The sequence below is a fragment of the Augochlora pura genome, chromosome 4, assembly GCF_028453695.1.
Source record: "Augochlora pura isolate Apur16 chromosome 4, APUR_v2.2.1, whole genome shotgun sequence".
Taxonomy (NCBI): domain Eukaryota; kingdom Metazoa; phylum Arthropoda; class Insecta; order Hymenoptera; family Halictidae; genus Augochlora; species Augochlora pura.
This window is the reverse complement of record NC_135775.1, coordinates 21,611,725-21,637,545: the sequence shown is the minus strand read 5'-3', so window position 1 is coordinate 21,637,545 and position 25,821 is coordinate 21,611,725. Positions and strand designations below refer to the sequence as shown.

General features: G+C 36.9%; 7 protein-coding genes and 1 long non-coding RNA gene across 11 annotated transcripts; 7 read left to right on the top strand and 1 right to left on the bottom strand.

Moving 5' to 3' along the window:
- Positions 1-234: 234 nt before the first annotated feature.
- LOC144469122 (uncharacterized) lies at positions 235-1,146 on the top strand. The gene is made up of 3 exons (XM_078179053.1): positions 235-348; positions 442-653; positions 798-1,146. Exons 1-3 carry the CDS (start codon positions 277-279, stop codon positions 1,144-1,146), a joined length of 633 nt encoding a protein of 210 aa, XP_078035179.1. The 5' UTR covers positions 235-276.
- Positions 1,147-2,136: 990 nt separating this feature from the next.
- Ift46 (intraflagellar transport 46) lies at positions 2,137-3,962 on the top strand. Its single transcript, XM_078179289.1, has 3 exons — positions 2,137-2,440; positions 2,502-2,693; positions 2,758-3,962. Exons 1-3 carry the CDS (start codon positions 2,232-2,234, stop codon positions 3,332-3,334), a joined length of 978 nt encoding a protein of 325 aa, XP_078035415.1. The 5' UTR covers positions 2,137-2,231; the 3' UTR covers positions 3,335-3,962.
- A 239-nt stretch (positions 3,963-4,201) lies between these two features.
- Clc-b (chloride channel protein 7) lies at positions 4,202-8,464 on the top strand. Of its 2 annotated transcripts, XR_013493793.1 has the most exons (13): positions 4,202-4,539; positions 4,778-4,906; positions 5,098-5,296; positions 5,376-5,629; positions 5,708-5,885; positions 5,948-6,472; positions 6,540-6,709; positions 6,843-7,022; positions 7,109-7,318; positions 7,401-7,646; positions 7,718-7,798; positions 7,868-8,200; positions 8,276-8,464. XR_013493793.1 is itself a non-coding variant. In XM_078177660.1 (12 exons), exons 1-12 carry the CDS (start codon positions 4,378-4,380, stop codon positions 7,967-7,969), a joined length of 2,436 nt encoding a protein of 811 aa, XP_078033786.1. In that variant the 5' UTR covers positions 4,202-4,377; the 3' UTR covers positions 7,970-8,464. The 2 variants fall into 2 exon arrangements, 1 of the variants encoding a protein (XP_078033786.1); XM_078177660.1 differs by having other exon boundaries at positions 7,868-8,464.
- A 367-nt stretch (positions 8,465-8,831) lies between these two features.
- Positions 8,832-15,817, top strand: LOC144468463 (uncharacterized). Its single transcript, XM_078177938.1, has 3 exons — positions 8,832-9,665; positions 14,325-14,352; positions 14,457-15,817. The coding sequence occupies exons 1-3, from the start codon at positions 9,133-9,135 to the stop codon at positions 14,736-14,738; spliced, it is 843 nt and encodes a 280-aa protein (XP_078034064.1). The 5' UTR covers positions 8,832-9,132; the 3' UTR covers positions 14,739-15,817.
- LOC144468298 (uncharacterized) lies at positions 9,987-10,769 on the bottom strand. The gene is made up of 2 exons (XR_013493794.1): positions 10,598-10,769; positions 9,987-10,234 (listed from the first exon to the last, which is right to left on the bottom strand). It is a non-coding gene; the product is annotated as an uncharacterized LOC144468298 (long non-coding RNA).
- LOC144468296 (uncharacterized) lies at positions 11,100-13,899 on the top strand. Of its 2 annotated transcripts, none has more exons than XM_078177662.1 (3): positions 11,100-11,240; positions 11,710-11,825; positions 11,936-13,861. In XM_078177662.1, the coding sequence occupies exons 2-3, from the start codon at positions 11,766-11,768 to the stop codon at positions 13,190-13,192; spliced, it is 1,317 nt and encodes a 438-aa protein (XP_078033788.1). In that variant the 5' UTR covers positions 11,100-11,240; positions 11,710-11,765; the 3' UTR covers positions 13,193-13,861. The 2 variants fall into 2 exon arrangements, with proteins under 2 accessions (XP_078033788.1, XP_078033789.1); XM_078177663.1 differs by lacking the exon at positions 11,100-11,240 and adding an exon at positions 11,292-11,504 and having other exon boundaries at positions 11,936-13,899.
- Positions 14,036-17,973, top strand: LOC144468297 (diphthine methyltransferase). The gene is made up of 4 exons (XM_078177664.1): positions 14,036-14,194; positions 15,849-16,458; positions 16,520-16,655; positions 16,729-17,973. Exons 2-4 carry the CDS (start codon positions 15,864-15,866, stop codon positions 17,090-17,092), a joined length of 1,095 nt encoding a protein of 364 aa, XP_078033790.1. The 5' UTR covers positions 14,036-14,194; positions 15,849-15,863; the 3' UTR covers positions 17,093-17,973.
- Positions 17,974-18,639: 666 nt separating this feature from the next.
- Positions 18,640-25,757, top strand: LOC144469284 (uncharacterized). Of its 2 annotated transcripts, none has more exons than XM_078179355.1 (12): positions 18,640-18,815; positions 18,965-19,023; positions 19,348-19,417; positions 20,604-20,880; positions 22,115-22,307; positions 22,523-22,749; positions 23,030-23,319; positions 23,390-24,160; positions 24,816-24,908; positions 24,978-25,079; positions 25,198-25,507; positions 25,618-25,757. In XM_078179355.1, exons 2-12 carry the CDS (start codon positions 18,966-18,968, stop codon positions 25,690-25,692), a joined length of 2,466 nt encoding a protein of 821 aa, XP_078035481.1. In that variant the 5' UTR covers positions 18,640-18,815; position 18,965; the 3' UTR covers positions 25,693-25,757. The 2 variants fall into 2 exon arrangements, with proteins under 2 accessions (XP_078035481.1, XP_078035480.1); XM_078179354.1 differs by having other exon boundaries at positions 18,641-18,854.
- Positions 25,758-25,821: the final 64 nt, after the last annotated feature.

Genomic DNA, 25,821 nt, shown 5'->3' with positions numbered 1-25,821 from the left:
GATTAAAGTTTTCATGAATTAGCGTCAGTCGGTTGGAGAACTTTCGCACGAAATACCATGAATTTTTAATCGCGTAACATCCTGTCGCCAATCTTGAATGCATTCCTCACGCGCGGGAATTTTCGATTCGACAAAACAAACGCGAGTCGGCGCAGCTTTTGTCAAATTCCGGCTATTTGGCAGTGCGATGTGAGACGTTTTCCGACAGGATGGCCTAACAAATTAACCAGCGTATCTGCTGATAACTAATTCGACGAACGATCATCCAAAAACGCGATGATGGAGAATCTAAGCAACTTCTATTATCTCGTGCAGCTGATCGTCCACCAAGTATTTGTCTACTTACGGGTAGGATCGCGCGATTAACCTATCCTCATAATGACCGATCGATTTCGATTCAAACGACCCGAGACCCGAATAAACAAAACTATCGATCCTTAGGATCTGATCCGGTATAAATTCTGGCTGACAGGCGACGACGAAGACTTCGATTCCTCCGATTCGAAGCTGCAGGGTCTCTCCTTCAGAAACATCACCGCGGATCTCGTAGCCTTCGCCGTCATCTGCATCGTGCTCTTCGTTCTCGTGACTCTGACGTCGAAATGCGAGAAGGTCGAAAAACCGAGTTCCTATGCTTTCGCTGGGATTGAGACGTGAGCTCCTTCCGTTCGTGGTTCGAGAACATTAGCGCGTTGAATGCCTGAAAACATAAACGAATGTACAATGACGCAAAGCTGCGTTCAACGCGTTAAGATATTAAAAAGACGGTAATAAGAAAGAACGGGAATAAAATTTAGGATTATCAGCGACCTCGTTCCCGATAGAGTGCCCGTGGACCGCGAAGGAAGCCTGTGCCGCGTGTCGAACACAAGTTCCGTCCGATTCGAAGCATGCGAGCATTCGATGTTTCCTCGTGGCAGAATCCCTGAAAGGAACTTTTCGCATGAGAGCTTTTCCCGAATGCATAGGTGCAACAGGAGAAAGTCCCGCTGCATCTTGAAGAAGTCGATCTTCGGTTTGACTGGGACGCAGCTGCACAACTCGCAGAGCACCCAAACGCATAAGCTAGTTTCTAAACCGAACCAAAAATGGTTTGTCAGACGAACAAGGAGCGGTTTGGTTTATGGGAAATACATGTTCGAATAGTTGACTACGCCATAGATTTCGTGCAACAACGTCTTTTTGAAAACGCTGAAAGGAACGTTGGAAAATCGGTGGGTCATCGTTTAACAGCGTTCCTATCGTTGCACGCGTAACTCACGGTTGTTTAACATTCCGTGCTAATTAGCGAAGCGTTATCGGATGTTCGCGACTTGCGACAAATTTCTCTCACAAACAGAATTCGTTCCGAATCGATTTGCGAGTGAAGCTGTCAGAATGAATTATACACTTGCGCCTATCCCCGCAACTGGCTGTTAGTTAATTAACGTATTAACCGAATCCGGTCAGATCACGATGCGCGTAATTATATTTTCGAGTCATTTACTTCAGCGTTTTATATCGCTTTTATTTTTTGTCAGTGTTACTTTTCATCGATCGAGGGTAAACATTTGTATATCGTATATTTTTATTCGAGACACTTTTGCCGACTTTTATTGCGATCTTTTATCACCACGAAATTCTATTCCTTTTTGTAAGGTCGTCTTTGTTAATATTTTTATGTCCCGAACAAATAAAACGCATGGTAACGAGCATTAACGCGTCGATGAATTTCGCCAAGGTAAACTCCGATGATGATTCGTTATCGATAAATAAATAACTCGATCGAAAAACCCGGACGCGTTTTATCTCGGGAAAGTCGTAAACTTATTACGACCATCGGATTCTCCGTTGCAAAGACTGCTCCGGTTTTATTGCGCGTCAGACAATTCCTTCTTGCGAAAGATTTGTCGATCGATAATATATAAATCCTCGGTTTACCGATCTATCGTAAATCACGTAATAAATACTAAACTTAACGAACGATGTGTCGAAACCTCTACGTAAGTATATCAGATGAAAATTCTGCCTGCTGAGTTTTCGCATGGTAATGTAAAATTATAGAAACGATCAAGGAACGCTCAGATCTATATCCCTTGGAACTCGGAACGCTACGTCCATCGACCCGCTCGAAACCATAGAAACGGCGACCACGCGGGAATCAAAACAATCGTTTGTCGGGCTGTAAGTATGTACGATGTGGTAACAGTGTTCGCCGCGTTTTCCATGGGCAAACAGAATTAAGTGACGCGATGGACATCAAGGACAGTAGCGACGAAGAGGAAGCGCACAATATTTTAGCATTCACGAAATTCGACGAAAGCATCGAGGTCCGAAACGCCGAGGAGATCCAGAGCCCCGGGCGTCACAGACCTTCTAGCTCCAGAAGACCTAGGCAATCTGCGAAGCAGGGTACTTCAAGCTCTACGGAGATGAATACGATCCGGAATAAGTTCGAAAGGTAAACGTTCTGATCTCTATCAAGAAACACGTAGATCGTCGAGGGTGGTTTTCGATTTAAGGTATAACAAGGTAGAAACCAGCTTCGGGAAGTCGCTAGAGATCGGCAGCGATCCCTCGGACAGCGAAGAAACCGACGACGATGATATCCAGGGAGGCAGTACTGCGCAGCAGGTTGAGATCTACAACCCTAAGGACTTTGAGAATCTGAAAGCGTCGGCGGAAGTGACGGAGTTGTTTCAAAATATCATGAGGTATCCCTATTGCTCCATTATTTTCCGCCTGAACAACTTGAAATGCAAGTGCCTCGTACGACAGGTATACTCCACAGAGGATAGAGCTCAACTACAAGCTGATACCGTTCATCCCCGACTATATTCCAGCGGTTGGCGACATAGATGCGTTCATTAAGATTCCTAGGCCCGACGGGGTGGACGACAAAGTAGGATTGACAGTGCTGGATGAGCCTTGCACTAACCAATCAGACCCTGCTGTGCTACACCTGCAATTACGCAGTCATATGAGAAGTGCGGGTGCAGCCAGACAAACGGTTGTCAAGAGAATCGAGGACGCTGAGAAGAACACAAAGTCGATCGACAAGTGGATCGACGACATCAATCAGCTGCACAGGAGCAAACACCCACCAGCCGTGCATCTTACCAAACCGATGCCGGACATCGACTCTCTACTACAACAGTGGCCGGTAGAGGTCGAGGAGAGGCTGAACGAGACCGAGCTGGACTTCACTCAGCTTGATTGCGATCTGCCTCGTCTGGCCGATATAATCTGCAACCTTCTCGACATCCCCGTCGAGGAAGACTCCAGACTGGAAGCGCTTCATACGCTTTTCACGCTTTTCCTCGAGGTCCGAAATGCTCGAGCGCAAAAGTATTGACTTCCGCCGGATACGTCCACGTGCATACGATTTTCAACCGCATACCATGACGAAAACGATGCTAATCTTCTGTAAATATTTATGTAAATGGACTTCTTCCTTTCAAGGAGGAAAACTGCGAGTCTGAGCACACAACGACGAATGACCAAGACGATGAAATCTTGTAAAAATATTGGTTATTAAACTATCAAGTTGATCAACGAATTTTCAATACTCTTTTTCTGTACGCTGGTCAGTGAAATTTTGTAAAATAATTAGGTATACGTAACTGTATTTGTGGCAGATACTCCGTATACTGATGACGTCAGGACCGTAGAGGATAGAATTGTAAACTTCCTTTTCTTGTGTCATTACTAAACTACGGATTTCATGTATTCGTCATTAAAAGTGTGTAATTGTAGTTTGAAAAAGTTAAAAGATAAAAAAATGTATGAGTATCGATATATTATTTTCAACCTATCCGAATTAGTGAAGACAGAAGCTCCTGACTGTTTTCATTTTGCTAGAACAGCAAATATTTTGCCTTTATTCTGTATAATTTTCAATGAGCAATCTGAAACGGAAAGACTACAGTATTGCGATTACAACAATGTCTGTAACATAATACGATTTGAAAAATAAAGAGAAAAGAGGAAAATAACGTTAATCTTTGATCACCTTTATAGTGTTTTACTACTAACTTTTTTAAAGTGGTTCGTGTACATTGCTGCAAAACCGTTTCTTGTTACTTCGCATTCGACGAGAGACAAGATTTGATTAATCGAGAAAACATTAGATCGATTCACGAATACGATGGATCGAGTTCGTTTGTATCGAGCATGAATCATAGTAACAGATACAATTGAGATATGGTCTCCGATACGTATGTATGAATCACGTGGCTGATAGCAATGCTCCCAATGGATGACACTTGCCTTTTGTGTGCATGTTTAGCAGTTTTAAGTTTTAGAAATGTTTTTGTACGTTTCGCTGGCACGATAATTTCGATAGCCTCGCCTATGAAATTTCTGTAAGACGTGATAGAAGCGATAATTTTTTAAAAGATGACTGACACAGATATCCCAACAAACGCTAATGTGAGGATAAACAGCACTATCGAAGTCGAAGACAGTTTAAATAGTTGTATGAATGAAGACACGGAACAACTTCTGAGGCCAAGAGATAATTTTGCATCGTATACAAATGATGATCACGTTAGATTTAGGGTATGTAAAAAAGTTTAATTTAACAACGACACTGCATTAGTTTAACTATGAGATCTATAGTCCTCGTTTGATAAATGGCATAACCTAGTGAGTCCGTTATCTTACGCATTGAATCCAACAGCACGTCAAACCTGTTGCTAATTACTTCAAAGATTGTTCGGAACAATGCACAATTATATATACAATATACGACTTCTACGTTCATTTTCAATATTTTATCATTTTATTCGTTTAATAGAATACTATCTCCGACCATGGCAGCCTGTCCACGCAAAATATTATGGATACGGTTGAACGGAATCCAAGGAGACAAATTTCAGATGAAATCACTCCTGGGGCAACAAATTTCTTATCTACCAACTATGAGGTAATTTGTCCTGCAATCACTTTAATAAAAGTATTATATACTTTATCTTTCAATGCTACCAATTTCAACTTTTATCTTGTAGTTCTTTTTATTTTTTTTCTCTTCAATGAATTCTATATGCTAACCATTGGAAGTGCTATATCTTATCTTTGAGTACGTTTTATTTAGAGAATCCGCTTTTTTTTTCTTAGAGTTTAGATTATGATCTATGCGAGAACCAGCTTTTACAAGACGAAGAAAGGAAGAAAGGGTATAAGTTTGTAGTTAAAAAGAATTTTGCCAGATGGTTTATTTTTTTATTGATAGGCATCTGCACAGCCCTTATAGCCTCTTTCGTGAATATATCTATAGAAGAATTAACGCATTTGAAATATGGCCACCTTAAGACTCGTATCCTTTGTTATCAATACATAAATATATGAACTGAATAAAACAATAATCTTTCTTTCCTTACAATGAATTATTACAGATATGGATCAGTGCGTGGTAGAAAATTGTTTATGGTTACCGTATCTGTTGTGGTTAACTTTAAATTTAATACCAGTGTTAATAGGTGCCCTTTTGGTATCATATGTAGAACCTGTTGCCGCAGGCAGTGGTATTCCTCAGGTGAAATGTTATTTAAATGGTGTTAAAATACCACGAGTTGTACGTATTAAAACATTGGTTGTGAAGATCGTTGGAGTAATCTGTACAGTTGTTGGAGGTCTAGCTGGTGGAAAGGTAAATATCGTTTGTCGTTATTTATTAAATTATATACCACCAAGAAAAACAATAACATATGTGCATTAATAATTGGAGGAAGGACCTATGATACATTCTGGCGCTGTGGTAGCAGCAGGAATATCTCAAGGAAAGAGTACCACGTTCAAAAAGGATTTTAAAATATTTCAATATTTTCGGGAAGACCATGAAAAACGGGACTTTGTATCCGGAGGTGCAGCATCCGGCGTGTCAGCAGCATTCGGAGCACCAATTGGTAAATTATGAGAGATGCAATAATATGTACAAAAAAGTTCTAATTTTCCAAAAATAATTTAGGAGGAGTATTGTTTAGCATCGAAGAAGGGGCTAGTTTTTTTAACCAAAGCCTTACATGGAGAACGTTTTTTGCTTGTATGATTACAACATTCACCTTAAATATTATGTTGAGTACATATCATGGACGGCCTGGTGATCTTTCTTATCCGGGTTTACTAAACCTTGGAGAATTCGATACAATACCTTATAAAATTTACGAAATTCCTATCTTCATGATCGTGGGAACAATAGGTGGAATGTTGGGCGCTCTTTGGAACCACATAAACTACAAAATTACTTGTTTCCGTCTGAGGTACATAAAGAGAAAATCGTTGAAAGTATTAGAAGCGCTTTTAATTGGTGTGCTGAGCGCGACAATGGGCTTTATAACGATTTATTTTATAAATGATTGTAAACCATTGGGTCAGGATCCTACTAAATTTCCCATTCAAATGTTTTGCCGTGAAGGTGAATATAATGCGGTTGCAGCTTTATGGTTTCAAACACCGGAAAGTAGTGTGCGATCATTATTTCATGATCCTAAAGGTATGTTACTATGATAATGTGTAGAAAATATGGTAAACCTTACACTTAATCAGTCATCTACTTTTAGGTTCCCATAATGACATAACACTAGCTATTTTTGTTGTACTTTATTTCATCCTGGCAGTGTTTACTTTTGGTCTCTCTATGTCTAGTGGACTATTCATTCCATCCCTTCTTATAGGCTCTGCATGGGGTAGATTAATCGGATCAGGTCTTTCGAAAGTGTTTCCTAATAGTGTAAGATAGCATTGCAAATAATACTCAACTATAACAAAATGTAAAATGAGTTATTTTAGATAATAGTTTTCTATTGATTTTTTTCTTAACAATAAGTATATAAAATACTAATATAAAATACTATGTATTTCAGGTTGTGTTAATTCCTGGAAAATATGCTTTATTAGGAGCAGCTGCACAGTTAGGTGGAGTAGTCAGAATGACAATCAGTTTAACTGCCATACTTATAGAAGCCACTCAAGGAATATCATTTGGTTTACCTCTTATAATAGTTTTAATCATGGCTAAATGGGTCGGAGACTTTTTCAATGAGGCACATAAATCAATTAACCATTATCGTTTATCTATGGAAAAGCAACTGAAGATGAATAAAAAAAGGTTCTATCATTTATTTTTTAGGGAATCTATGAGATTCATATACAAATGAGTGGTGTACCTATTTTACCATGGGAAGCTCCACCTTTGTCAAACAATATATGTCCTAGCGAAATTATGAGCCACCCTGTAGTGACATTAAAAACTGTGGAGAACGTCGGGCATATAGTCGAATTACTTAAATGTGTAACATTTAATGGATTTCCTGTAGTTGACCCTCCTAGCAGTGATGAGGTTACTATTATCCATTACATCATTATATGCTAAGGATTATTGGATCTACTTTAAATTAATATTTTGACATCTTCTATTTCAGAGTGAAATACGTTCGTATGGACGATTTCGAGGTCTGATCTTACGTTCTCAGTTGATAGTATTATTAAAGAATAAAGTTTTCAATGAAGATCCAGAATATTTAAGCAACAATTACAACATTAAATTATTCAGGAAAGAATATCCTAGGTACCCAACAATCGAAAAAATCTCACTAACCGACGAAGAAAAAACTTATACAATAGACCTGAGACGTTTTATGAATCCTTCCCCTTACACGCTACAACATGTTAGTAACTTGTTACCTACTCTATTTCTAATTAAAATTACTTCAGCTATTTACACTAATCTACTTTTCAGTCTGCAACATTACCACGAGCATTTAGACTCTTCAGAGGTTTAGGTCTTCGTCATTTACCAGTCTTAAATGATACAAATGAAGTAATAACAATTTTATTTTTTAATATAATTTGTCTATAAAGGAATATTACTAGCTAATCTTTTTTTTAGGTAATTGGAATTATCACACGAAAAGATATTGCTAGGTATAGAATATGGAAACATAGAGGAAGAATGGGATTAGATAAACTTTTAATGACAAACAGACTTTAATTAAAGTTCTTTACAAACAGAAAAAATGTACCATTTCGAAGAAAATATTTATTTGTATAAAGAAAAAAAGATTTCTAAACCGCAAAGAGGCTCAAATTACATTTAAAAAAATCATCTTAAAATATTAAAAGTGAGAAAAAAAGGAAAAAACAAAGATCGCAGACAAAAAATTTAGTATTAATTATTTACAAATAATTGCCAACCCAACCATGACCATAGCTTAAAGAAAAGGTATATAGGAAGAAGCACTAACAATAACAAAAAATAATATTCATACGATGGTATATACATGTTCGTCTATTTAAGTTTTAGAACCGGTACCCTCTGTCTTTAACACCTCTAGCATAAGGTGTAATAAAATAATGCAACTTTTACGTACAACCTGGAACATGAAAGAATATTTTATTGTAAACTATATAATACATTTATTATTACCTATTTCTTATGTATACATTTATTAAGAAAATAAAAAGAAATGAAAGAATGTTATCAGTATTTTGTTTTTAACGTTTATTTTCACAATTTGGACATACATCGAATAGTATCATGTCCCGTGAAATTAACAAATTTAAATGTAAAATTTTATACATCTCGACAAGTTAATATGTTTGTTATTACTGAATAAGTATTGAAAATATACATTTCTGTAAAATGATCTATTAAAGATTTGTTTTTACGCACGATCTCAATAATTAATAAATAACGTTACGCTCGAACATCTGGAAAACTAAATTCCCGCGAACAAACAGCGTCATCGATTATGGACACCGACAGAAGAAATGTCGTCAATTAACTGCAGTTCCCTATTTTGGGAACGTATCACCTTGAGACAGTAATAATATATACAAGAACGAAGGCAGTTAATTCTAATTCACGATTAATTGAGACTTCAAAATTTTTTCTGAAACTGCATTGGTGAAAAAGGATACACATTAAAGCGTTTCGTGCAAGTACGATGATTTTCCTCTTTCCTTGGTGGTTTGTGATAACAAATATTTTTTCGTCGAAACGCACGTGATTCAAAAGTTCAACGGCATTGAATAAAAAGGTCTGCCATTCTTGCGATTTGCGTTTGAATCGAGCGTACATTGCGCATGCGTGCGCAACACGGAAAAAGTGGGCACTTTAAATAATTTTTTGTGCAACAAATTTTATTAAACAAAATGAATGGTAAATGGAGTGCAGGAAATAATGCCTTAAAAACTAGAAGAAATTCAAGTAAAGAGAGGAGAAAGACAATGCATAGACTTGTAATAAAACCTCATGAAACCGAAGAAGAAGCTACAACTCGCAGATTTCATGATGCACAAAGAATGGCAAGATTTAGAGCCAGAAGAAGAAAGACTTTGGAGGAAGCAAAAGTGCTCGAGACAGTAAAATTTAATGAACCTTCTTTGATTGCAGAACTGAAAAAAAGAAACATTACTTTTGAAACTAATAAGTCTATTGTCGATGTAACAAATATTGGAAATGTTCAAACATTTTTGCCTACACAAAAATCATCCACTATTGTACACATTGCTTGTGAACAAAGTAGGTACTCTAAATTATTAGAAATTATCGAGGACATGGGCAAAGATATTAAACTAGCGTACGCTGGTAGTAAAACCTCAGCAGAAAGACTGAAAGCAGGCATTACACAGGCAAAAATATTAATCAAAGAGTGTTTACTGGAGACAGAAATGAGTTTATGGCAGTGATTTATCTACGAATCAGTAGATCTCTTACACATCCCATCTAGGATACAAATTATATAACTCTTAAAGCTATTGTAATATAGAAAAATATACAAATTCTCCAGAAATATTAGTCTCCAAATGAATAAATGTTACAAGACAGATATATTCTAAAGCTTTGTTTTAACATATCTTAAAGTTAGGTTAATATCTGAATAGAACATGAGTGCAAACCATAAAAATAGTAACAATAGAAAGAGTTCATTGATATAATAACAATAATGCTCCATACAAAAACAATCAATTAAAATTTCAGGATCGTATAAAAAATCGTCTACACATCCGAATGACAATTTGAATTTAATAAATTAATCGGTTTGCAAGCAATTTCTGTATACATATTATTTTTCGATTACCTTGAAGACACTAATGGATTCCGAACATATTAGTTCGAAAAAAGCGTCATGTAAAGTAGTGATAAGTATAATAAATAATTATTCCGAATTTAATTGCGCCAAAGTGTAACTCGATAATCCTTCAAAAAAGCGGATCCCCTTAGCGAGTTCATGAATAAGTTTCGTCTTTTCCTCTGGAAGAACGGTAGATAGACAATCCGTCAATAATTTTCCATTCCTTTAAGAAACGATACTTTGTTTAAAACATTACGGGATTAGGATACTATTAAAAATCAAAAAGAGTAGGTAATCTTCAAAACTGAAATTATAAACAATTGTATATACACGCCCAATTCTTAAAACAATAAGATAAAGAGAACTGGAGAAATCTTGTATATTTTGAAGGCAATATGTATACACTTATGGTGTATGCATATGCTTCTACTACTGTATTTCAAAAATTAATTTGCATTAGAAGTTCAGATTTCAAACTAACAACAAACATTCTTGTAATTTTGTTGATTTTTCCAGTATCCTAACCCGTTAAGAAAATTTACCATGCACCGAATATTTCCACGGAAACATGTTATAGCAAGAAAAAAAGTATAGGATCACCACCAGCAAAGAAGAGGACAAGGCGGCTGAACATTCCGAGAGTGTTCACGGTTGTTTGACAATGTCGTCGTGTATTTTAAGACGCGGTTGGCTCGGTCAATTGTTTTGCGGTCTCTTGGGTCGTACACCTGTCCGTCGTGAAGTTGCAGACGGGAGTAGGAAGGGGTTATGGTCAATAAACGCAACCACGTCACACGCAGCCTATCGGCGACCCCGCTTGGCCCCTTAAAGTGGCTCCGAACGAAAATCTTACATGTCGGCCGATATTGCTTTTGTGCGTTTGTCTGCAGGATATCTTGAGAAAAACTGGATTGATTTCGATAGGAACGCCATCAACAGGCCGGTGTCACCTCAAGGAAGATGCGAATGTAAAATGAATGCGGTCTACGGCGTGGTTTAGCTTCGCGGCGGGTTAATCGTGCGTTTCAGTGAACTGACCGAATTGCGTCCGCCATTGTTGTGATTGGTGAACGTTCCAGAGAAGACGGCGTTCTTAGATTGGCGCGCATGCGCCCGACATACTACTTGACGACGCTCTTCTTTCGAATTTTGGGAGACACGCACACACAAAGGAACGTGACACAGGTAGCCGCATATACATGCACACGCATTAGCGCGAGCGCGCACACACCTATACATACATATGCATTTCGAAAACAGTGTTCACTGCTTGATTTTTGCGCACGTGCCATACAATTTTTTTTTGAGCTCGTTGCCCGCGTCTTTTTAGACATTGAAAATTGAATTATTATCTACTATTTTTTAACTTATTGTGACGATGAAAGTGGTTAACGGAGTATTTCGGAGAAGATCGTACAGTTGATGTTCTTCTGTTCCCCCAAAAATAAAGTAATTTTACGATTACTGCTGTCCGTGATTTTGTTCGATCGCCGTTTTTCTGTTTAATGACAATTGAGAAGCTGTCAAACTTCGTAGATTTTATAACTAATCATTAGATTTTTAACTATGTACATGAACATACATACAAGTTATACTAGCTTATGGAGAAGAAATTATATAATGTTTACATTAACATTATTTTCCTATGTTGCAGATAATGTGATGCAAAGAAAATAATCTAAATATCATCAAATACATAAAAGTATACGTATGAACGTTTGGTCAATATCAAAGAATAGAAGCAAGGGGAACTCAACTGCGTACCAAAACGTATGCATAAAATATATTTTGTGGATAGTTTGATATTTAAATCTTACAAAAATGACAGTCTACATAGATGATCGTATATATGCCATGCATAATTATATGTTATGCCTAAGGTTAAAAAGAAATCTTACCTTAAGAAGGTAAGGGAAATGCGTGAATATAGACGAGAAAAGCTAAGGTCAGAGACAATAGAGGAACGTGCTATTAGATTGTATACTGCTGCTGAAAGAATGAAGAACGCTAGAGCAAAGGAAACAGAGGAGCAAGCAGCAATAAGAAGAATGCAGGAGGCTCAACGGATGGCTAGGCATCGTGCTAAAAAGAAGCGTTGTTTGGACGAAAATTTAGCAAGAGAAATATCTAAAATTGCTGAACTTTCCAAGATGCCTGATGCAGCAACTATAGCACAAATGTCGGAAATGAATATGAATAAAATTTCTGCAGAGCTCAAACAAATGATGGAAAGGGGGAAAGTACCAGAACATATAGTTCAAATGGCTCAACTTGCAGAGTTTAGCAAAATGACTGAATTAAATAAAATGTCTCAGGACATGGCAAAAAGATATGAAATGGAAAAGATGGCAGAATACGCCAAGACAACAGAATACATGAAAATGCAAGAAATTGCAAAAATGTCTGAAATCGCTAAAATGAACGAAATGGTAAAACTCTCAGAAATGGCTAAATACAATGATATCACAAAAATTAATGAAATTGCGAAAATGAACGAAATGATGAAAATGTCTCAAATGGCAAAAATAAATGAAGTTCAGAGAATGAACGAAATAGCTAAACTAAATGAAATGGTAAAAATGACAGAAATGGCTAAGTATAATAATGACAGAAGTAAATTGAATGAAATTGCACAAATCAATGAGATGGCAAAAGAAATTGCCAAGATGAATGAGAAAACAAAAATGAATGAAATGATTAAAATGGCAAATATACAAAACGACATCACAAAGATGCCAGAGTATTCTAAAATGGCTGAAATGGCAAAGCTAACAGAGTTGGCTAAATTAAATGAGATAACAATAACAAAATTAAACGATCCTCCTCCACCGAAAGTACCAGAAATTCCTCGAATTCCTGAACCTGTGATCACCGTGCCAAACCCAAGAAATCTACAAAATGTTCAAACTGTACAAGTAGCACAAGCTAGCCCATCCAGTACAATAAATTTCCCTACTGTACCCGGACAGGGTAAATATGCTCAGTTACTTGTTATAATCGAGGAACTTGGGAGAGACATTCGTCTTTCATATGCTGGAAGTCGCAGCGCGGCTGAACGCCTCAAGATGGGTATTCAACATGCAAGAATTCTTGTACGAGAATGTTTACTGGAAACAGAGCATAATGCACGGCAATGATCTGCCAATACACATAGCGATTAGATTTTTAGCAGATTATTTTAGATAATGCTATGTACATTGTATGGAGTACAGCAGTATATTTTAAAGGGAGTGTCTTAGCATCCACAAAAATGTGCATAAACGTCTAATTCCTAATATTTCATATTTTATACGAATTTAACAATTGTAAGTTTAATAAAAGAAAGTGTAAGAGGCTGAGAAAATAATAGTTATTTAAAACTTACTGTCACTTTCAATAATAACTAAACAGACTTTTTAGAAAGGATGTACACTTTTGTGGATGCCTAAAAAAAATTAATCAATTAATAGTGCATAATATTGGATATAAATGAAATAAATGAAAAAAGAGACTTTCTTCTTTTTTGTTTTGTATTCTTATTTTCTATTAGAAAGAACTTAATGGTCACCAGTTTTTATGCATAAACACAAATCTTGGGGGACAGTTTCCTTCACTATATGTTCTAATTTAGTAATAGGAACATTGACATTGAACAGGAACAATTTGTACACAGCAGAGTCTTCGTTTATATTTTCTATAAAAAGTGTATCGCATTCTTTTGTTACAACTATGGGTACCTACCTGCATAGTAATTACCTACAGTATACATAAAGAAGAATTGATCAAACAGAACGTACCTATGGAAAGTATAATCATTGAGTATAACTGATTACAAGGTATATCTAAATAAAAAGAAAACAATTTTCTACAATAACGTCTATTAATTTTTTCATGTCTCATCCTCAGCTACCCGAAGTCATCGATCAATTCAAAAATAGCGCGTAAAAATAACACGGCGTTAGTTACGCTTTGGTCCTCTCGTTTTGGGTGCACGTTTTGAATTCATGTTAGTAAACTAACGTGTGCCATGGTAGAGGTAGAAGTGGCGTTAATTTTATAAATTTATTTAAAATATATTAAACTACACTTCTTTTTGTACTTATTTATTCTTTTTGCGAAGTACACGTTCCGGTATTATATTAATACATATATCATTGAAGGTAAGTTCTGCAATGTATCAAAAAATATTAAAACTTTCGTTCGAGGTTATAATTACTTTTTACGAATATTTCACGAAGATTATATATTAATTCATATTTTAAAAAGTGCTGTTTCTTTTTAAATCTATAGTTTACTGTTATTTATACAAACGAAATTGGTATGTTAGTCAAATTGTATGAGTTATATCGTTGTATTTAGTTCTTTCTAATTTAGACTTTCTTCGTAAATTATTTGTTAGGATATTTATTTAAAAAAAGGTAGAAGATGGAAGAAGAACGAGGAAGTATAGAAGTCCCAACAAAAATCACAGAGCCAGTACTAAGTGTACCAAATCCGAGAGCACTTCAGCAAACAGTTCCTACGGTACCTGGCCAATCAAAATATATACAGCTACTTAATGTCATAGAAGAACTTGGTCATGAAGTTCGACCTACGTATGCTGGAAGTCGTACTTCAGCAGAAAAAATTAAGCGTGGAATTGTTCATGCCCGTATTCTAGTCAGAGAATGTTTAGTCGAAACAGAAAGAAGTGCACGTCAATGAAACTAAATTTTTTACAGTAATACACATATTTATCGACTCAATTGGATTAAATATATTAATCACATTGGACTATAAGTAATGACGAAATGCACAAAGGTGTTAGAGGAAAATGTATTAGAATTTTACCAATGGAAGAACAAAGATACCAATTTTGCCTACCTCAAATTTAGGAAAACATAATAGCAAAACGTGAAAAGAGATATTATTGTCTCTATATTTTTATAAATGTATTAGTACAACGGCCATTTATGCATTTTATACTACACAAAAGTATTTATTAATTCCTATACTGCCAAAGATTATGATAAATCTACGTGTGGCATAATTTATAAAAACTATTCAGTATGATTGATCTTATATAAGCTATAGTATACATAAATATAAAGTTGTAATTGAAATTATTTATTCTAATATGTATCTAATGATACATTCCATAAGGCTTAAATGCAACTATAAAGATAGATGAAATACTTGATAGTACAAATATTTTACCAAGTATCAAAGCAGCAGATATTTAATGACAAAGAAGCATGGTATTAATTTAACCAGTATATTGTATATTTCTAGTAATTTATATATGACTATATTATAGCGTGTGTTTAAATGAGAACAGATTGTACAATCTTTGATACTGTGAGAGTAAAAGAAACAAAGTTCCTATGATACTTAAATCATCATTGCTCAGAATTATAAGAATTTATTACTTTTAAGGAAAACTTAACTAATAAAAGTGTACTGCCATTTAAGATGTAGTATAACTTCAAAGATATTATATACTTTTGAACAAGATGTACCTTTTCTATATGACTCTACAATTTACAAATGCTATATTTCCAGTGTGAATTCAGCAAGCATTTACAAAAAGTTATTACAATAACAATTTTAAACATGTTTGTCCATTATATCAACTTGTAAGAATTTAAAAATTGTATGTCATATTTATATAAATTATACCAAATGTAATATTTATGTAATAAATAAAAAAATTATGAGTGTAAATGAGTGTAAGTCTCATATTGCTTTTCATAAAATTGTTGCCCTCACATTTTATATGATCTAGGAAATTAAATCGTTACCCAGAAGTACAATTAAGATGATTCTATGTTTCAGATCAAATCGTCGAATATGTTCCATAATTTGGATAGTTTCGATACAGAATTTTCTGCAGACTCTGTCGAGTGGTGCCCATCGAATTTTCACAAAAATGTGTTTGTATGTGGAACATACGAACTAATAAAAAATGAGGAACTAGCAGCAGATGCAGTAAAATCAACACGTTTAGGACGAATATATATGTTCAAAGTTAATTGTAACGGACGTCTAACGTTGTTACAAAAGTTAGACGTACCTGCTGTCTTAGACATGAAATGGGCACATGTATACCAAAATAGAATTTTACTCGGAGTTGTAAATTCTTTGGGATACTTGCAAATATATCAAATGAAAAATAACAAAGAGAAGGAACATTTAGAGTTATTAACAGAAAAAAAAGTTGCAGATGATAAAGAAATTCTCGCTTTATCTTTAGACTGGTGCAGCGGAAGATGGTCGCATGATAACGAATCAAATTTAAGCATAGTAGTCAGCGATTCGAAAGGTTCTATAACGTTGTTCGACTTGAGTAAAGACGAACTTATATGTATTAATTCCTGGTCTGCGCATAAATTCGAAGCTTGGATTACAGCTTTCGATTACTGGGACACAAATGTGATATATAGCGGTACGAACGATTTTCAATAAAAGTACTTAAACATTTTGTAATAATTATAATTATATTTAAGGTGGTGACGATTGCAAATTTCAAAAATTCGATATTAGAATAGGAAGTTATCCTGTAGCGATAAGTAAAGCTCACGATGCCGGCGTTACAAGTTTGCATAGTAATGCCACGAAAGAATTTTTATTAGCATCTGGAAGGTGACGTATAGAAATCGAAAAATAGTTGAAAGACACAGAATAGACATTTAATTGTACACTTACCTGTTTCCAGTTATGACGAATCGTTGAGATTATGGGACACAAGAAATTTGAAGAGCTGCATTTCGAAGATCGACCTCGGCGGTGGCATATGGCGTTTGAAATGGGACCCTTTCGCGCGAAAATACTTGCTTGCAGCGTGCATGTATGGTGGGTTTCGAATAGTCAATTGCGAGAACACGGAATCGCCTCTCGTCATTGGCGAATACAATGAGCATGAGAGCTTGGCATACGGATGCGATTGGTCCTTTTTGACCAGTGTAGAGGTCGCAGAGCAAATACCTACAACGGAAACAAGGGATGTCTGTTTGGTTGGTACCTGTTCCTTTTACGATCACCTCTTGAAACTATCCACGGTGTACTTGCAAGAAAATTAAACGAATATAAATAGTAGAAAAGCTGTAGAAATTGCAGAAGTATCTACAACCCAATTACATCAGGTCTGATTTAAAATTACAAACAAAAATATTAATTTCTATTTCGAAGAGGTAAATTCATGTTGACATTGAAGAGGACTAAATTTTATTAAATAGAGAGATAGTAGAATAAATTTAGATTGACATGGAATTGAAATTTGGTTCCAGTAGAAAGTATGTTCATGTGAAAATAAAATTTAGTTTTAGACGAAAGTCAACGTGCAATTCTAGATATTGAAAATATAAAAAAAAATTTTAAGTAAAAGGGGAACATATATTTGGTAAAACCGCCAGAAGTGACCACTAGGATGACCACTACTGATCACAGGAGTGAATCAAAGGTCAATAGTGGTCATTTTGGAAGTCCATCCCGGGTCACAGTACTTTTACAAGAGGATCCGTGAAACCCGACTGCTTCCTCCAGTCACCACGCTGCAACTGACTGAAGAATAGTGTTGAGTCGAACAGGTAATCAAAAGTCACCCCACCACTGACTTTGATGTATGTTGATCGCTGTAATCAATGGCGATCGATAATTTTGAATATTTCCAATTATTTAATGTTTATAATAATTTACAATGAAACCATCGAGCATTCGCAAAACTCATAACACAAATGAGGTATGCAGAATACTCGATTCCCGCTAGGAAGCATAAATTTCTTAAATGTCGGTAATGATGGGCGCTACACAGGAATGCTAATGCTCTTGAAACCCCATTTTTGTATGACAAAATAATACATTGACTGTCATGTCTACTCCTATACCTCGTCTGTGATACCAGCTTCTAAAAAATAATTAATAAGATATTTCATAACATTATACAATTATTCATACTCTAAGTATTTTCCATAACATTTTAAAATAAAGAGTTAATGCGCGTTACAATTATAATTAGTACTCACAAGTCAATATAAAAGCAATCATGTTAATATTAAACCCACCAAACTGGACAAAATGACCGGTCCCACATTTTTTGTTTTAAAGTTACTAAAATCATTAGATCGTTAAATATGAAATACATATATTTTACTAGTAAAATTATAGAATAAAGTATGCACTAATATACAGGCTGTTTTGTTACAATGGAAATTTCGAGAAGTCTAAATAGATACAGTCATCTAATCGTTATGATGCAACACGCGTTAGTCACTTCAAGGGTTCGGTAGGTTTAGTGTTAGGGCGCGTAAAAACCGCGGAGCTCGAATTATCCGGATTTCGTAGCACGCTCGGATCATAAAATCTGAAACATGATGATTTTGTCCCTGTGATCGCAATCGCGCGTTCGCATTCCATCCACGAAGATGCAATCTCTGACCGTCAAACAGATGGCTGGAGGTCATTATCCCTTATCTTGTCCGTCTGGTCAATATTATCGACCCTGACAGCCAGTGCAAGAGTTCCGTGGTTGATTCACGATTGTTCCCATAGAAACGTAAGTCGCGATCGAATCGCGGCCGCGCGTACCTTTCCTTTGATACGGGACATATGTGTGTAGGTACCGGGGCAAACCTTGTACCGTGTAGCAAGTCTACCGCAGTCTCAAATATTGACACGACCCACGATGAACCCAGGCATCGTCCTCTGATGTCCCGGTGTCTCGAACACCAGCCGAAAGTTCGCGCCGGAAGTCGGTTACGCTCCGGAAGATCGAACGCTCGCTGCTGATCGGGGCTAGGACAGCATGTAGGTAAAACTAGACGAGCCCACCGGAGGCTGGATGATGTAGGCTATTTATTTTCGTTTTCGCCATATATATTTTTCGTTCCACCATGTCGTTATTGACCCAGTGATATTTCGTTTTCTTTTCGTGCACAATCGCGGCGCGCGCAAAGAATGATCGGACGAACGTCGTTAGTGGAACAAAAGAGGATACAATGGGCGAAAGAAAGAGGTAAGTTTCGGAATTTCCGAATCGTTTCGTGTAGTCGGTGTTTAGATAGCAGCCGTAGCAATCTGTTGAATCGTTTATATTTGAAACCGGGATCAGATGGAATTCGTGTCTTTGATTCGAGTCTCGAGACGCGAAGTCTTTAGAGAATTGTAAACCATTCTGATGTTAGAGGTCGTGTTACGAATACGCGAATAAGTTATCGATGAGAGTTAATATGACATGCCTGTCGTACTTGAATCGGTTTGATGTATGTGAAGGATTTATTAGAATTAGATCGACTGACATTGTGCATGGCACCGTTAATAATTTATGCGAATACTGTAGAAGAAATGGCGCGACTCAGCGGGAGTTGGGGATTTTTGAAAAGTAACGGGAATATCCGCACCAACGTTCGGTGAGTATTTATTAGGAAAGATAACACATGAGTAGACTGCGGATTTTATACATTTTTGACAGGTCAAATGTAAAACTATAGAGACATTAGAAGAGCTTAAGAATATTGTTACATTGTTTTCAACTGGTTGCAATTTTTAAGAGAGAAAAGGCATTTTTCTATAACTTATATTTCTTACAACTAAATTAGACAGATTTTTATTTCGCGTAAAAATCCGCAGTCTACGCGCAACATTACGGGGCACCTTAATTTAATAGTACATATGTTATTCGTAATAGTAAATTACCAATAGACTACGAATTTAATGTATTCATATTAAAAGTAAATAGCTGCAATTTAAATTAGTAGGACAATTGGAAGAATTTGAAAATATTATAGTATCATTTACAATCGTAGATGAAAATAATAATATTATCAATTATACATTAATTCGCATAGACATGAACAATAAATATTATTTTAAATTAAAGTATTATTCAGGACAAATCTCAGAATGATGCAGTTACATATGGAGTCGTTGAAATAAGTAGAACCAGTGTGTCATAGTCAGACGCGCTGGGCAAGTGCATTACTCAGGCGTATGATCAATTGCTCGTGCAACTCCATAAATTCTTTACATCCAAATTCTCGGGAACATAGCCTTGCGTGTAAACATTTTGTTTATTACCACATGCCACTATACATTTGGAATAGAAACTTCATGTTTGTCATAGTTTCCCATGAACTTCTTCAATCGAACGTGCATATAATAGAAATCGTCCTAAATAATAAATAAGAAAATAATTTTAAAAGTAATAAAATACAATGAATCGTACCAAATAATTTGTACGATACATCCGTGAACTTTGTACGTTCTGCTTTTAAATAAAAAATCTAATAGATGTGTAACTCGGAAATTGCACAGAATTAAACAAAACTAATTTTTACTTTTCGCAATGAAAATTTTCAGTAGCTAGCGCGTTTTTTGGAACAATTAATGAACAGTCGAGTGTCTGGAAGTATTCTTAGAGTTCGAGGAACCGATGTTTGAATATCAATTAGCGATGCCGTGTCCACGTGCAATCTGGCCGACCAGAAACGTTTAATGAGCGTATTTAAAAGCAGTACGCGAGACGTATCGACCCGTTAGATAAATCAAGCACCTCGACCCTCCGTACAGTTCATAATAAAACGCGTAACGCAACAGCTATCCGGCCGGCGCAAGAATGTCCTTGGCGGAAGCGAAGGACAGGCAATCGTCCTCGAAACCTTTCCGTGCCAGCGGCCATTACGGAAGCACCGCCAGCTTGAAGAGTCTCGCGATCGAGAGTACCGGAAACGCTATCACGAGCCTAAAGTGTCTCGACTGCAATGGTGGTAGCTTGATAAATCTCCACGAGGAACCGGACGCGTCGCAAATCAGGCACCGAAGCCCGAGCCTACCGCCAATTTACAGCAAGGACCAGCAACAATATCTCTCTCAGGTCTGTCCGCACGAAACGCTCGAACCCTAGTCTCCGTTAGGGGAATAGAATGTTAACCGTAGGGAGGATTTACTATTTTCCTGAAGCTACTCAGAGTGTCCGGGATTTAACTATTCACGACGAATGTCGACATATTGACGACATCAGGAGTACACATCTTATCCCGGAAGTTACAAGCATGCGATTCGATCATGTATTTACATAAGGGTTTGATTCAAAGTCTATCCCCTTCCTCAAAGGGTTAAATGGAAATTGCCAACTTCGAGGACCTTATTAACTAAGACAATCAAACTTTTTAGTTAGAGGTCTAAAAAATATGTGATTTAAAGAATAATCTATATACCGCATTTAGGAACGAATCTAACGTAGCATGATAAGAAATGACGGGTCAGGTATAAATGGTAACTTGGCATGTAGAACAAATATACTTAGCAGCGTATAATTTACTGTTGAATTATTTCTTATGATGGTGGAATAACAAATGAGAACAATTTTTAATTGCCATACAAGGACTACGCTGAAAGCTATACGTGACCACTTCTCATTCGTAAGGGGGAAAGCAAAAGTAAGGCAGTCTGGCAAATCGATTCTTATCGTAGAGTTCAGTCACCCCTTGTCTAACGGGTATACATACATAATCCGAGTATACGAAAGTTTCAATGACCAACTTTCCCGGGAAAAGTAGAAACTTTTAATCTATATCAATGTTTAAATCAATCGCGGGCTCCATTAAAAAGATCATCTGTTTCATGAATTAAAGCTACTTGTCACGAAGCACCCCATTAATGAAATTTTTATCTATTAAAACATTTTATCTTATAACATGGCAATCTACATGGAGAAAAATAAAATATAATAAAATGAAGGTTGGAAATGTTTAGGAAATGTTTCGCGGTAAAATGAAATCGCAACGTCGAATGTCTCGCATTAAATAAGATCCGAACTTCTGTGTCGCGATACCATCTTACAGTAGTCACGTCGATAAACGATTCTATAAATACTAAAATTAGAAGGCATGAATGCTGAATCTTGGAAGTCGATACAAAACCCTGTCACGGTTTGTCGCCCCTGTCTCGAACTGGCACAGCAATCATACGCGGTGTATATACGGCATACTTTCACGGTAGAGGAAGCAGGATTTGAAGATTGATGAAAAGCACAAAATGGCTGTTGGGTCACGCGAGCCAACCTTACCTCCAAGAATACATCAGGTTTTTCTTCGTTATTTTCGTAGAATCAACAGCGGGACTTCGGCAGCGGTGGATTGCGTTATCGGTCAGGAAAGCTTCAACAACACGACCATCGGGTTTACGATCGTTACGGGAATTCCGAAAAAACTCATTGCGGCTTGCAAAGCGAGGACCGCGAGGGAGAGACATCCGGTTACGCCAGTGACTCCGTCGACGTACCGGTATCGACTACCGGAAGTAAGAGAACGCGACATTACTAAAACGAAAAATTATACACAATTTTAATGTATACTCTTAACAGTTCAATAATTATTTAAATGAACCGATTCATGAATTTTTGTATAACGACATGAAAAACAGTTTGAGAAAAGATGTCCTTGCTTAATTTTTAATTAATTGGCTATCGGATTGTTATACATGCTGATAAATGTGATTTTTTTGTTTGACATTAGCATTGTTACCGGACTGCAAGCGACCTGGTGGAGACATGATCGAGAAAACTTGGCAGAATCCTTATTGCACTACACCCGAGAGTTCGTTGCCACCATCGCGGAGATTATCTGATGGTAGAATTGGCGAACTTAACAGGCCAAGGTGGGGCAGTGTCTGGGGTCAGGAAACCACACGAGGAGATCCACCCCCGCCTTCTTGGCTTTCAAGATTAGGACACTCGAGTCAAGTACGAACGTTCAACCGTTATGCCTAGTTTGTGCTCTAGTCGATCAATTAGTCAGTATCGGCGACACGCGATCTTTTACTAAACGAAGATAACATAAATCATTTTGTTCAATTAAAAACATGAACACATTCTTTACCAAAATATTTTATTTTTTCGTGCTAATGATTTTATCAAATTGGAAACAATATAAGGACATTCTTCAATTTTATCATGAATGCAGAAAATCCGCAGTCTAGTATTGATTTAATACTGATCTAAAATTATATTAATGTTCATCTAGGTATTGGTGATCAATCATGAAAGCGCCAGCAGTTCGGATAGTTCGACGGTAGGCACGACTGGTTCTGAGACTAGCAAAACCTATCTTCGTGGTCAAAACATCCCTGTGGACGCAGCCATTCTCCAGGAAAGGGAAGCGAAGAGACAGAAGGCTTTGGAGTTGCAGAACGCGATTAAAAAGCAGCTCGAAGAGAAGGATCGGCAGAGAAAAGAGGAGAAAGAGAAGCGACTGAGAGAAGAACGTTTGGAAGAGGAGCGAATCAGGCTCGAAAGAGAAAAAGAGCAGAAAAGGTATTTCCCATTGTATTTTAAAAACAAACTGAGATGGAATACATTAACTAACCATTTGTATCTGTATCAGATTCGAGGAAGAGCAGAGGAAGTTGAAAGAGAAGGAAGCCGCGAAATTCAGACAAGCGGAAGCGATGCGCGAGGTGCTAGAGGCTGCGGAACGTCTAGCCAAGGAGCAAAAGAAAAATCGTCGCAAACGCGACCAAACAGACGAAGACACTGCCATTAGTTCTTCCAGAAACTTCGACTCGAATAGCTCGAACGCGAGTCAGTTGGATCAAGATTGTCTGAGCGAAAGAAGTCGCCAGAATTCGAGTCCTAGCAGCGATGCTCAAGATACGAAGAAGGACAGGGACACGTCGAGCGAGAAAGATACGGCGGGGAGCAACGACGATCAAAACCCGCGGGATGTTTCAGAAAATACTTCGAGCACAAACGATGTCAAATCGGTTCAAGTTCCTATTAGCAAAGAAGTGGCGATAGTGTTGAGTGGTAGACTAGAGGACTCGGAACTATTGAACAAGGCCAATCTGCAATTAGTGAATCTGGTGTTGACTCCGTCCCCCAGAAAACTAGAGAACAGCTCCAACAGTCTGCTGATGGGCTTGAACAGTTTCGTGCACAATATTGGAACCTCCAGGATTCCGTCGACGATCGTAGAGAATAGACTGCTGACCCCTAGCAAATACAGAATGACGAATGGCCGAGATTTTGGCACGCAGACCGACGTTGAAACCGATCTTCAAGATTCTCGCGAGGACCTGCACGAAATGACTATGAAGAATGTTACTATGAAGGACCGCAAGGACGCGACGAATGCTAGTAAAAGGGACATTGAAAAGTGAGTCGTAATATGATGCATTGAATCGCTTCAAAACTTGAGGAATCGTAGAGGATATTATTCTTCTGTCTTGCGAATAGTGGTAATTATTTTTTCATTTCGTTTTTGCTAATTTTTCGATTTTTCTGTGCACCTTTGTTCAGAGGTTACGCGCGCACTTTTTTCGGCCACAATTTTCTAATTATTAGCACGTACACCGTTTATTGTTATAAATATTCGTTGTTGTAGGTCGAGTCAGAGACAACTTTCCTTACAGTATATTAATATTATTTACCCGATAAAAAATGGAAATTACTTATGACTCGTCCTTATACATAGTCTCACATATTTGAATTTTGTTCAATCATTGAAACTTCGTAATTTTGTAAAGTAGCTAAAAATAAGGTGTAGATAATTGAATGGCTAACTATCGAGTTTTTGAACAAATATTTTCTGAAGCAGTTTTTAGAACAATGTGCTTCATTCATTAGGCTGCTTTACAAACCCACAAAGTGTTCACAATGGGACAAAACTCTTAATAGCGTTTAACATCTGCGAAAAACAAAGCAGCCTGATTACTACTAATTGTCCTATTTTGTTATCTGCTATGAATATCAGCAGTTCTCTCACGCAGCGTTTTTTGGACATCATTGTATATTTCTTTATAATTTTAAAGGTCCACAAACGAAGGTCCCGTTAAAAATCATTCTCGATCAAAATCTCAGCCTAGAACTTCTATTAACTCTAGGCCGCAATGGAATGCAAATAGGTAATAATCTAGATTTTAGTCGAAGTGATTTAATTATTGCGAGAAAATATAATAAATAGTGTTTCATAGACCAGGAACTCGATATCGTACTCAAAGCGAAAAGGATCCCCATTATCAACGACGATTACGGATGAGGAGGCGCCAAGTTGAATCGAGCGATGAGAGATCTAGGTACTTCTATGATTTTCACTGTTTCGATAAAGAAGTTTCCTGACAAAACGGCACGACTTATGGGCCGACCTAATATATTTGTTATTTACCGAGTACTAAAGGATACTATTTCTAACAGGTCACCGTCTCCGGACAGAAGGAAATTAATAAACGTGAAATCGAAAACACGATCTCTAAACAGGCAAAAAGTGAAGCCGGACAGCTACGACGCGGATCTTTCGATGGATAGTTTGAACTCTATCATACCTCTACGAACCGATAAGAATGGACGGATAACTATCGAGGACAATAGATTAGAGCGAAACGATAAAGTTTGCTCGATAAACGATCGCGTTAACGAGACTGATAATACCAGACAATCGGACAATGAGAATTCCAATGTCTGGTGCGGACAAGAAATTCTGTCGAAGTTGTCCACTTTGAAAAACGTATTTATCGTGTATTTGAACTAATACATTCTTATATTTTATACGCAGTTTATGTTTAAACTGTGGCGACGATGATAATAGTACCGTTTGAAATGGAAATTTCTTTTCAGGGACTCTTGATGAAACAAATCGAATGGAATACCGAGAGATGCTTGGTTTCTCCCGCAGCGTCCGAAATCTTTTAACGATAATAAAAAAAAACCGCGCCGTTTCGCACACCTATCGTTTTGTTTTGTTTCGTTATTGTAGAATGTACGATTGTGCAGAGAAAGAGAGAGAGAGAGAGAGCATGAGATGAGCCAGGATTCGAGATT